Here is a 13,406-nt window from a genome sequence, read left to right as displayed (position 1 = left end):
AGGGAGTGGAGAGCAGCATATTTTTATGTTAAGTAAATGTTCCCATGCTTTTCTAAATACTAATGTTCTTCTAGTTTTTCTTATCTTGCCAATCTTGTGTTTTTGTTCTTAGTTTACAAGTAATCTTTTAGAGGCCTAAAAGGAGCCCTTTTCCGTAAAACAGTGATACTGTAGAGGTAAAGAATATAAAATCTCTTTGTAATCCTGTGGAATAGAGATCTCAAAAGATCACTACTCTATTAGTTATAGTATAAATGCTTAAGATATTCTTTCATTACATTTTAATGTTCTTAATTGTTATGAGTCTTGATATTATCCTAATCACATTGTATATTTCATAATGGGTAAATAAAAATGATGATATGTAAAAATTTTTATAATTGAAAATATTTAGACAAAAATATCAACCCGTCAGTGACTGTTCAATAACAGCTTCTCTCTTCCACTATTTCTCAGGCTTTTACAGATTTTCTCCAAAGTTTTACACGGAACCCCTATATATGTAATATATAAAGTAGTATTTTATGAACATAAAAATGTGAGATTAGGTGTTAATGATGCCTCTTAGTGAATAATACTTCAGGTCTAGCAACCAGTTTATTTCTATGTTTAATTTTATTATAATGTTTTTAAAAATCCTAATTCACAAAGATAAATAGTTGAATAAATCATACCGGTTTTTAAACATCTCATTTTATCATTTAAGGAAATTGTCCTATTCAGTTAATTTGGATGCTTTCAAGAGAATAGTAGAATATTTTTGTTTCAAAGTTGAATTATTAGGAATATTTCATATTTGCTTGAGTTTTTTGACATAAACCTAAAAGACAAAAAACACAACTATTTATAGTTGGTTATCATCTGATTTGCAATGTTGAAACCTGTTGTGGCACAATTGGCAGGCATTCCATAGCATGAGCATGTAACAAGTATAAATGTTTCTGAGTTTTACCCAGCATATTTGTGCTGTAGTCATATCCTTGCTTATACAGTTTTATACGAGTAGATGTGTATAAGCCTAAAGATCAAGAAGGAGCAATGTAAACTTAAAACCTTATTAATCCATGGCATAATTACATACGATTCAAATATATGTACAATGGAAGCTTTAGTTCTAGATCAGCACAGAAATAAATTATTCTGGTGATATATTAAGGTGTTGCTGTTTACCAGTCATAACATGGGTTATAACACGTTTAAACTTATGCATGTTACTTTTTTGTTTGTTTTTCTTTGTTTTTGTGTGTGTGTGTGTGAAGAAGATTGGCCCTGAGCTAACATCTGTGCCGATCTTCCTCCATTTGTATGTGGGATGCCACCACAGCATGGCTTGATGAGCGATGTTTAGGTCTGTGCCCAGGATCTGAACCCGTGAACCCTGAGCCACCCCAGTGGAGCGTGCAAATTTAACCACTATGACACCAGGCTGGCCTCTGCATGTTACTTTTTATTGTGGTGTTTTAATAGTTAAAAATGTATTCTGAAATTGAAAATAGACATTTACCTCTGAGGTATAGTTAAAAAAAGACAAACGAACACTGTTCTATTCCTTGACTGACTTTTGAATCTTTTTCTGTAGACTGTAAGAGTACACTATGGAATGGGTCTGCTTTTGCAGCTCTACATAGAGGCAGACCTCCAGAACTACCTGTAAATTATGTGAAACCTCCAAACGTGGGTGAGTAATGTCCATGTGAGTTATAAACATATTCTTGATTTGTTCCTTCCTGAACTCATTATAAAGCCAAAAATAGGTACAAGAATTAAATTCCAAGTATAAACAAACTGCTTACATTCTTGAGGAGTTTCATGGTGGGTCCAGATATTTTATAGCATTTTTACTTTAAGCAAATATAATCATGGTTTTATAAAAGATGACCTTGTTTTCTTTATTTCATTTCTTCCTTCCTTCCTTCCTCCTTTCCTCTGTCTCTCTCTCTTTCTTTCTTTCTTTTTTCTTAGCAGAAGCATTTCTTTTTTTACGTGCTACAGGTGTTTTTTAACCGTATGAATGTCTATTTACATATCTATGTGCTAAGCTCAAAAATTTTACAGGAAACTATGTAAAGATTGCTTTCAGAAGGAAACAAAAGTACATTCTGCTTATATCTGCTTGCCAAATTTATAATGATGTAATAAATTTTATATGTCTTTATTAAAATGAAAAATCACTTGTCCCACTTATAGTTTACTAAAATTCACATGTCCGATTCAGAGTTTTTCTGGGACATCTCTGATCAGACCTTTATGAAGAAATACTAGTAGTGGTTCCCAAGGAGATCTAGCTACAAAAGCATATATACTAAAGTTAACTCTTACAACGAAGGTACAAAACCAAGCATCTAGATGAGTAACTGCCACTCTACTTCCCTAGTTTCTCACTCTTCTAAAACATTGTTATTTCATATAGTGCCTATTGCCTAGAGTATCTGCCTTAAATTGAAAAATAATACTTTTTTTCAATTTTATGTAATAAGCTTATAGAACTTATTTACCCTGAGGTTAAATAAATTTAGGCTAGAAGTAATTTTAAAAGATATTTGGATAAAATCGTTGATAAAGATTCATAAGGGTTATTAAGGTAAATTGGGTACTTTAATGTATATTGCCAACAGTACTCTTCCATAGCTTGTATATTACTGGGGAAAAGTACACTACTGGATTAGGTCTAATTGAACTTGGTCTTTTTCACTTCTTTTTTTGTTTTTAGAGTTAGTTCATCTGCCCTTCAGAATTTTCCAGTGTTCACTTTTTCCTTAAAGCTTTATTCATAATTAATTTATTGAATTGGATTGAGATAGCTTTTATTAGTCATGCATTTATTTATGTTCAAAAGATAGAATATTTTTCGCCACACAACATTATTTGTAATGCTTTATATGTCCTTCAGTGGTCACAGGTGAAGCACTATTAGCCTTTGAAGTGTTAGTTTTTCAATCTTTCTTTATTCTTTCTTCCCTTTTCAAAAAGTCTTTTAACTATGCACAAAAATTCAAACTTCTGCTGATTTTGTGCAGTAAATGCTTTACATTCTCCCTTAAATCACTTTGTTGTTCTTACAGTAATTATTTAGGAATTTTAGACCCTGGCATTGATGCTTTCACGCCTTAAATCTGCCCTGTTATTTGAGGAGGAGCTGTTAGAATAGAGATAATTCAATCATGTCTTTTTGTGTAGTATATACCAGTTAAGATCCTTAAGTTTAGGATATTTAGAATTCAGAACCGGATGAAAGCTCAAAGTAGTTTACTAGGAAAGTAAGCAAGATGAAGAAGAAATCTTTTTAAATTTGTGATTTGACACGGTTTTCTCATTGTGGGCTACAGTTCTCCACAGCCGCTTTAAAAATCAATGTTTTTTACTTTTCCAGTGAAAATAAAACTTAAGGTAAATCTTGAAAGTTTCTTCAAAGAATTTTAGGATTAGAAAGAATTTTAGCAACACTATTTCTTGATAAAATGGTTTCTTTGTCAAGTAAATGTGGGAAACAATGAGTTTAAAAAATACGGGAAAAAATGAATGCTGTGTAGGACTACTCAGAGCCTTTCATATGCTAAAAGGCATTGTTAATCACCTGATGGGGAGCATTTCCTAACTAGTTTGACAGTGGAAATTCTTTTCCCAGGATACCTGTGACATTCTGAAAGTTTGCTGGGAACAGATTTGGGAAACTGGATTGTAAACCCCTGTTTAGAGCAGAAACCCAAAGCCCAGAGAAATATGTGACTGCCATGAGTTGCACTGCTTGCCCTCCAAACAGTCTATCTCTAAACCATTTCACGGTCAGATGTTACCATACTTAACTTGTTCTAACAGATCTACACTTATAGAGCTCCAAAGATAGAGGATTAGCCACATTACATTTATTTTTTATGTCAAAGATTCACATAAAACTCTCCCTTTTTAAGTGTGCAGTTCAATGAGTTTTGAGAAATGTATATATTTGTATAATCACCCACACAGTAAAAATATAGAACATTTCTGTCAGCCCCGAAATTTCCTTCATGCCTCGTTGCAGTCAGTCTCCTACCTGTCCCTCAACCATTAGAAAACACTAATCTCTGTCATTGTACTTTTGCCTTATTTAGCATGTCATCTAAATGACATCATACCCATATAGCCTTTTGTGTCTGATTTCTCTTGGACCTAATACTTTTTTGATTCATGCGTGTCATTTCATGTATCAGTAATTTGTTGCTTTTTGTTACCAAGTAGTGTACCATTGTATGGATATACCACAATCGGTCCATTCACCAATTGATGGACATTTGAGTTGTTCCAGATTTTGGCAGTTACAAATACAACTACTATAAACATTCTTGTACAGGTCTTTTCATGAACATCTGTTTTCATTTCTTTTGGGTAAATAGGTAGTGGGATTGTTGGATCATACAGTAAGTTCAGGTTTAATTTTTTAAGAAACTGCCAAATTATTCAAAAGTAGCTATTCTATTATGTATTCCCATCAGCAAGGTATAATTTTAGAATTAGCTTCTCAATTTCTGCAAAGAAATCAACTGGGATTTTGATTGGGATTACATTGAATCTGTAGTACATAGTATATAGTAGATCAATTTGGGGAAAATTAATGTCTTAAAAACATTGAGCTTTCCAATCCAGGAATATAGTATAATTCTCCGTTTATTTAGATCTTTAATTTCTCACAGCAGTGTTTTGTAGTTTACAGTGTACAGGTCTTACACATCTATTGTGAAATTTTTCTTTAAAATTTCATGGTTTTTGGTGCTATTTAAATTGTTTATTTTAAAATTTCAATTTCCAGTTGTTTGCTGATAGTAAGTGGAAGCAGTTTTTTTTTTCTTTTGTATATTGACCTTACTAAATTCACTAACTAGATCTAATAGCTTTTGTTTTTTGAGATTCTTTGGGATTCTCTACATAGATGATCATGTTTTCTGCAAATAGACAGATTTTCTTTTTCCTTTCTAATATTTTCCACATTATAGTTCTTTTTCTTGTGTTCTTGAACAGCTAGTGCCTCAAGTACAATGGTGAATTGAAGTGGTGAGACTGGACATCCTTGCCTTGTTCCTGATCTTAGGGAGAAAGCAGAGAATCTTTCATTATTAAGTATGATCATAGATGCCCTTTATCAGTTTGAGGATGTCCCTTCTGTTCCTACTTTGCATAGAATTTTTATCATAAATGGATATGTCCCATTGTCTTATTTTATCGACTATAGTTGGAATTATGCCAGTTATTTCTTGGGGCTCATTTTAACTGATATTTTATGTAGAATAGTGCTACCCAGTAGAACTTTCTGTGATAATGGAGATGTTCTGTCCTGTGATATCTGAAACAGTAGCCACTAGCCACATGTGACTATTGTATCTGAGGAACTAAATTTTTATTTTTATGGAATTTTAAGTAATTTGACATTCAGTAACCACATATGGTAATGGTTACTATATTGGACAGTGCAGATCTAGAACAATACAGAAAACAGTAAGTAGCTTTCTGGATAGGTGCATAATTTGGTAATAATGTATTGAGTAATGATTCATTTTACAAATTTAACCAGAAATTTTACCTGTTTTTGTACTTAGAAACTACTTTTAGCTTTTCCTATTTTGATTTTAGTCTCTCTCTTCAAAAATCACATTGTGCCATTTCTTTCCAATGAAAATTTTGTAATTATCTTTGGCCCAAAACAGTAAATTCTGACCTTATCTAGACTCTCGACTATATTGGCTTGTTTATTCAAATGTTCACCATCCTTTATGCACTTAACAATATTATTTAGTAATTTAATGAAATGGAGGTGAGGGAACATGTGGATGGAATTTGGGAGTTAATTCCCAGTTTCCGTTCTCCAAAGTAACTACTGTAATTCTTTAAATTACTAAGGGTGAATTTCCAAATTCCTATAGGGCAAAAGCAGAGATGCCTATAATATTTATATTATTATAGGTCTAAGCTCCAGTCATGCCATTTAATTAGCTGTATGATTGACTAATCTAATTGCTTTTGCATTGTGCCTAAATCAAATCAGAGGAAGAAAACTGAACTAAATTGGAAACAGTATTAATACCTGATGCCACTCAAAAAAATTCTGGGACGTATGTAATTATTATTTGTAGTATTATTTGAGATCTTGCACTATAATGACTATGTATTGTTATTTTTTCATCTCTTTAAAGATTAGTATTTGTTTTGGAAACTTTGTAGTAGTTACACTAAAACTTGAAAATAAAATTTCACACAAACACAACTCTGCTGCTGAGCTAGTTTGTCAGTACAGAAGTAATTTTAAAAGTCTGTTTCATGTCTGTTTGAAATGAATATTTGGAAGAACTAGTATTTCAGCTATTATCTGTTATGGTAAAGGTTTCAGCAATTTCTTACATTATCATATTCTAAACAATTTTTATAAAATTATCTGTAGAAATGGCAGCAAGATGCCTTGTTCATTTGAGTTAGAGACTGACATTATACCCAAGGAACAAATGTACATACTTACATTTCTAAACTGAGTCAAGGGCATGATGCGTTAAGATTCTATTCTTAAACTTTTTGTTCCCCCTTTTATCTTTTAGTACAATTGACATATAGCAGTGTCCTGTAATGTACATAGTAGGCCTGTAATTTATACTGTATATGCTCAGGAGGTTTGCATTAACTCTGTAGCCAAATTAATGTTTATATGTTGCCATAAGCTTCCATTTATCATTGATTGGCTTTTGACTTCTTGGCCATTGTATGGTTATATGTCACACTTAAATCCAGAATTCACTTGGAGGTGGGAAACCTGCCTCTTGTTAGTATGTAAATGTAAATTGAAAGAAAGTAGTTTAATTTAAACTTTTTATTTGGCTGAGTGATTGGGTTTCTGCCAGGAATATTTGTCATCCTCACTCTAATTTTGTGTGGTTCTTATCTCTTGCCCATGGATCACACTTTTGCCAGGCCTTGCTTTCTGTTGCCTGCTTTTCTTGACTTAACCACCTTCCTCCTTTTTGTACTCATATCATTGTGCATGAAACAAGTTGCTCCCAAAGTCATTACTTTTACATATCTGGAGAGGAGCAAGGGATTTTTGTCACACCTGCAAGTAATTAGAACTGGAATATAAACTTAGTATCTTTTGTGTGTGCTACATTGTGAGTGCTCACTAAATATTAAATGAATGGAAGTGCTATAATTGCTGCCACATGGAAATGGAAGCATCCCTTTTAAAGACATTTATATGGTTTTATACTGCTCATATGAGTTTCTAGCCCCTTTTATTAATTTCTGGAATTAATATTGTATTAATATTAGGTTTAATTTAATTTTTTTATTAAAAAAACAGATTTTATAATATGAGCCTTAGTATCATCATATAAAATATAACGAAAAAAGAATTTCTTGGTTTAATCCTATTATGAACATTCTTTTCCTTTCCTCATTATTCTTTGTCATTCCTTTAGCTTTTTCTTTCAACATAGACCAAAGTATTTTAAAATAATCTTTTAGTATTTGTTCTATACATTTTACTTAGTACCAGGTAGAAATAGAACTCTATATTTACAGTTCATAAAGGGAAGCTGTAAACAGTTTTGAATTTGTTTAGTTGAAGGAAAAGGCAGTCTAAAACATCTGTGTATAATAACCAAATCAGGTTAAATCGTTTAGAAGAAGATAGTAAAATAAAGATTTATGATATTTATTCTCAAATTATATTAAGTGAACTTGGCAGAAAGGCTGAATGGAATTAGAAATACTATGTCTTTACCATATCTCACTTAATGTTGTCCTAGCAATAAAACTTTCAATGACCATGAATATCAATAGTTTGTAGGACTTAACAGTGTTATTTAAACTGTACTGTGGATGGGTGTTATGGGGGTAGGAATGGCATCAGCCTTACAGACTGTAAAGCTGTTACTCTGTGTGGTCAAGATTTCAGAGACATATTTTGATCCATAGTAGCATCAAACCCATGAAAGAAATAATTCTCTTGTGCTTTTGCTGCAGTTTTCAGGTTTTATTAAAATTCATTTTTATTCTTTTCCTGGCATCTTTCAAGATTTTATATTAATTTGTTTAGTTGTTAGATCTTTTTTGGGAAACCCTGCAGGCTACACATAGAAAACATTTCTAGTCATTGTAAATCTAGAATTGACACTGAATTTCTTCAGTCACTTTGCAGGGTTCCTTTTTTTTGAGGAAGATTAGCCCTGAGCTAACATCTGCTGCCAATCCTCCTCTTTTTGTTGAGGAAGATTGGCCCTGAGCTAACATCCGTGCCCATCTTCCACTACTTTATATGTGAGACACTTAGCACAGCATGGCGTGCCAAGTGGTGCCGTGTTCGCACCCAGGTTCCGAACCGGCGAACCCCAGGCTACCGAAGCAGAATGTGTGAACTTAACCACTGTGCCACTGGGCCAACCCCTGCAGTGTTCTTGACAGAGTATTTTCTTAGTCTGTTGTTGTCCTCTCTACTTACAGGAGCTGATATGTTCAACTGCATTTTAACCAATCAGAAGGTTGCATGTATGCTATTATTCTATTTTTGATTAAAATTTTAAAAAAATGAAGCTACGGATGTTGACCAAGTGACTTTTTTGTAAAAGAGAAAAGACTAATCCAAGATTATTTTAGCCCTTTTTAAATACAACTTGTTCTCTGAGAAACTTTGTATTTGAAGATGATATTGATGGTGATGGGCATGCTATGAGAAGCTTGTTCTGTGAACAATAGTCCTTTCTGCTTTGTGTGTATAAAGCCTTAAAACTGTTACTTGGTTAGCAGTTTATTGGCTGAGCCTGGTACTGTTTTTGATTCAGTCTTAAGCTTTTGCTGAAAGCATCCCTCTCCCCGTTTCATTCTCCACCCCACCCTCACATTCCTGAGGTTTGTCTTTGAGGTAGGAGTGTAACTACTGTTTCTTAGAAGTTAAAAACTTGCTTCATTATTTTGTAGTTACTTTAGTGGATTTTCCAACATTACTTATTGATCCTATAGGCATCATACTAGAATGTGATTTTGGTAATTATGTCCTTTGTCCTTCATGTCCCTCACAAGGCTGACCTAGCAAAGTTGGGTTGAGATTATTCTTTAAAATACCTAGACCTGCTATTTTCCAAAGCATTATTGGTAACGAGGCACCTTTAAACTCTCTGGGTTGTTTATGGCTTCGATGGATATGAAGTTTGCTTGACCTGTGGTTAAAAGAATTAATTCAGTATATCTTTCAATGCTATTTATGGAAGAATTGGAAACGTTCTATTTTTTATATAATCTGTATTAAAGTTTAAAAATTAAAAGTTAGAAAATTACACAAGGATTTCATCAACACTATGTATAGCATATTATTAGATTATGACAGATAAAATTTCTCAAGAGTTATGTGACTCATTTGTATTAAAAATCGGTTAATATCATCAATTTGTATGCTTCTGGTTTTATCTGGATCTTGATGCCAAGTTGATCATACCCTCTTTCGCCCAGCACATACAGCACTTGCCTGGCTTTGGTTAAGTACTATATCACTTAGCATCACTGATCAGATATTTCCCGTGATATGAGCAGTAGAATTCAGTGAGGTATTCATCTTTCTTGGCAGTGAGAATCTCTTATGGTTAGTGATTTTCTGGTTTAGGCTTAGAAAATTTTTTTTCCAGGTGGGAGGGCTTTTGTCAGTACTAAACTGCTGAATCTGTAGGGCAATTCAAAATAATTTACCTTGGTAAAGACTTGTCAACCAGAGACCACCAGGAACAAGCCTGACAAAATCAGATTTATTGACTCATAGTGAGGGAGTTACACTCTCTAGGAACCATAGAAGGCCTCTGGATAAGAGGGAGGAGGGAAGTGTCTTTTTTAAGTTTTGGTTTACTACTGAAGAATTCTGAGGAGGGTCTGAAGGAAGCCAGGATTAATTCTGGGTTGGTGGCTCCTTCTGAGGCAGATTGAGAGAAGTGGGGATTAACTAGAGATAGGGTGCTGTCATGAAACAGGGCAGTTTAGAAATTGGGTATCTCCCTCTAGTAATAAATTAAAATAGCAAAATGAGTCTGGGGGCGTTATTGGTAAGAAAGCAGTAATCACTCAAAGAGGGGGTTGTTATGATATTTTACAACTGCTTCATGACCTTGGGAAAACAGTCTTTCCTGTTAACTTTGCAGCTGGCTTTATCTGTTTCTGTCCTTCCCCCTGATTAATTGCATGCTGCTTTTTTCTTTTTCAGTCCTGGCTGATATTCACTCTTTCAGGCCCAGATAGATTTTGATTCTTTTAACGTGTGGTTTTAAAAATCTTCCAGAAGCACTTTGTCAGCATACAACAGTTTGTTATTAGTTGTATTTAAGGGCTTTTCTGGATGTTCTTAGACTGTTGAGTTGAAAATCCTTTGTTTTAGCCTAGAAACATTTTCTGATACCAGTTCAAAGTTCCATGCCAGTGTTAAATGATTTTAATACAAACAGATTTTTTTCCACTGTAAATAGAGAATGATTGGAGTAGACTAGTTGTCTGACAACTCAGATGTGGCCATCTTAGAATACTCTTTGGATCTTGGGGAACTTTTTAGTACACCCCAATTTAGTAGACAGCAGAGTGTTGATTTTGTTCATTGTCTTTTGTGAGTAGAGGGAAGACTGAGGAATATAATGTAGAATTTTTGTTGTTAAAAGTCATTTCCTATTTCAGGCTCATAGCAGATTATATTTTCTATAATGTCATTGAATAGATAGCATTGAAAAGGGGGAAGACTATTGAACTAGAATCAGGAGACCTGGATTGATCCTAGGCTCTGCCATTTATTGGCTCTGTGATATTAGGCAAGTCACTTAGTTTCTTTGGGGTTAATTTCTTTGTTTACAAAGTGAAGAAAATGCTTGCCTTCATATGTCACAGGATTACTGTGAACTCAAATGAGATGTCTGTGGAATTACTTTATAAACCTTAACATTTTATGCCAATGTAATTTGTAATTATGAAATTGGGTCACAGATGCTGATAATGTTGATAATAATAATAATGACTTATAGATTAAAGATCCAGTATTTGAGTTTTCATGAAAAGATTTTCCAGCTCACATGCAGCTATAGTGGGGCACTACTTTAATATCTAAACCTAAGTCTTAGACCTGACCCTTGACTCCAAATACAGTGCTCTTCCCACAAAATTCTCAGCAAAGTAAATAATTTATATTTCCTAGTTGACATAATAGAACATCCTGTCAACCATTGTAACTGCTCTGAGATATTTATAATATTCATATTTGCTATCACTTTCCCAAATAGTTTCCAGCCTCTGATTTATGTTTAGAATCATAGTTTTCACATTGATGTATGTGTTTTAAATAAAACATGAGAGAATATGGTGGGTATTGGTAAACACCATCATTTTATTCAATATACTTTGAGGTCCAACTGTATCAAGTACACCTCTTTGAAAAATGAATACTGATTTTATTCAGAATAGAATTTCCTATTTGATAAAATAGTAGCCTAGATTTTAAAGTGGGAGATGAGACTGGAAAGGGAGGTTGAAGCTCAATTATTCTGAACAGTCTATGCTAGGAGTCTGTAAAATTTTTTATAAAGCACCAGATAGGAAAAATTTTCAACCTTCTGGGTCATTTGGTCTCTGTTGCAAATACTCAGTTCAGTGGTGGTGTGTAAGCAGCCATAGGTAATATGAAAATGAATGAGCATGGTTGTTTTCCAATAAAACTGTATTTACAAAAACAGGTGGTAGGCTGAATTTGGCCCCTGGGACTTAGTTTACCAACCCCTGCTCTGCACTATACTGATGAGTTTAGACTTTGTCCTATAGGTGCTGAAGAACCATTGGATACTTTTGAGTAGGAAAATTACATGATTGGATTTTTATTTTGAAAAGATAACTCAGGTGGCAGAGTGTAGGATAAATTGGAGAGGAGAGAGGCTGGAGGAGGCAGACAGGGAAATAAGAGGAAAGGCTATTACTGTAGATGTAGATGGGAGATGATTAGAAATGGAGATAACTGGATTGATTCAAGCAAAGTTTTGGAGGTGGGATTAATACTACAGTTTGATTGGATATGAGTCATAAAAGAAGAGTAAAAAATAATTTGTTAGTGACAAAGTTGAAGAGAGGGAGAATATAGGAAACTTGTGATGGAAGGATAATAAATTTGATTTGGGAAATCTTCATCTATGGTACATCTAGATAGAGGGGATGCATGTCCATTAGGTAGTTGAAAGTGTGGACCAGGACTTAATGTTAAAGATAAAGGTTAGAGATAAAGATTTGACGGTAATTAGTATGTGGGTAGGTAAGATTGCAGGGACTGCATGAAGACAGAGAAGAGAGCTCTTGATAGAATTTGAATGAACTATTAGAATTTCATCATGGGTGAGTCAGTGTAGAAAAAACAATATAAGAAACTAAAAAGGCAAGGTTTAGAGAGGCATGGGTAGAATCAGAAATGATATCTTATAAGTCATAAGAAGGGAATTGCAGATTTGATCAATATTCCTTATGAAACCTACTGGCTCTATGGAGGTTATATTCTCAGTGGTTTTGGAAAGTTGAATAATAAGAAAAATTCCTTAAGTTTCTAGAAATAATTTTTATTCAGTTCAGAAAATACTTGAACACCAAATATATGCAAAGCCTTTTCTAAGTGTTCAAGGAAGTCTTTGCTATAAAGGATTTTACTCTTTGATTAGGGAGGTTTAGACAGATGCTGGAATATGATGGTAGTACAGGGCATTGCCTCAGTCCTTTCATCCTGCTGTAACAAAATAGCATAGACTGGGTGGCTTATAAACAACAAACATTTATTTCTCACAGTTCAAGAGTGTGAGAAGTCCAAGATCAAGGCTCTGGCAGATTTAGTGTCTGGTGAGGACCTGCTTTCTGGTTCATAGATGGTGCTCTCTCACTGTAGCCTCACATGGAGGAAGGGTCAAGAGAGCTTTCTCTCACCTCTTTCATAAGAGCACTAATTTTGTTCATGAGGGCAGAGCCTTCATGACCTAATCACCTCCCAAAAGGCCCCACATCCTAATACCATCACATTGGACTTTAGGTTTTCAACATATGAATTAGGGGGAGAGATACAAACATTCAATCTATAGCAGGCATAGACTAAGTGATTTAAGGGAAATACAAAGGGTAATGGGAATTCAGGAAAGAGAGATGAAACTGATTAAGAGAAGCAAGGAAATATTTTAAGGAATAAATGACATTTGAGATGAACTTTGAAGGATTATTTATAACTTGAGGGATGGGACATTCCAGGAGAGAGAATATCTGCATAGGATGGGGGAAAAAAAGACTTGTCTGAGAAACACAAGTAAAAAGAAACAATGGAAATATAGCGCAACTAGAAAACAAAAGATAAAATGGAATATTAAGTCCTCATATATCAATAATCACTGTAAATGTAAATAGATTGAATTCATCAA

The 13,406-nt window shown here is 33.9% G+C and overlaps 1 protein-coding gene across 2 annotated transcripts in view; it reads left to right on the top strand.

The window, feature by feature from the left end:
* Positions 1–13,406, top strand: part of BRWD3 (bromodomain and WD repeat domain containing 3) — a 115,542-nt gene that overhangs the window by 12,391 nt on the left and 89,745 nt on the right. For both annotated transcript variants that reach the window (XM_044763378.2, XM_044763377.2), the window contains exon 6: positions 1,580–1,678. In XM_044763378.2, the coding sequence (XP_044619313.1) occupies positions 1,580–1,678 (99 nt within the window). The remainder of the gene's footprint in view (positions 1–1,579; positions 1,679–13,406) is intronic.

Source organism: Equus asinus, chromosome X, assembly GCF_041296235.1.
Source record: "Equus asinus isolate D_3611 breed Donkey chromosome X, EquAss-T2T_v2, whole genome shotgun sequence".
NCBI classification, from domain to species: domain Eukaryota; kingdom Metazoa; phylum Chordata; class Mammalia; order Perissodactyla; family Equidae; genus Equus; species Equus asinus.
The sequence above is the reverse complement of the archived record's forward strand: the minus strand, read 5'-3'. Positions and strand labels throughout refer to the sequence as shown.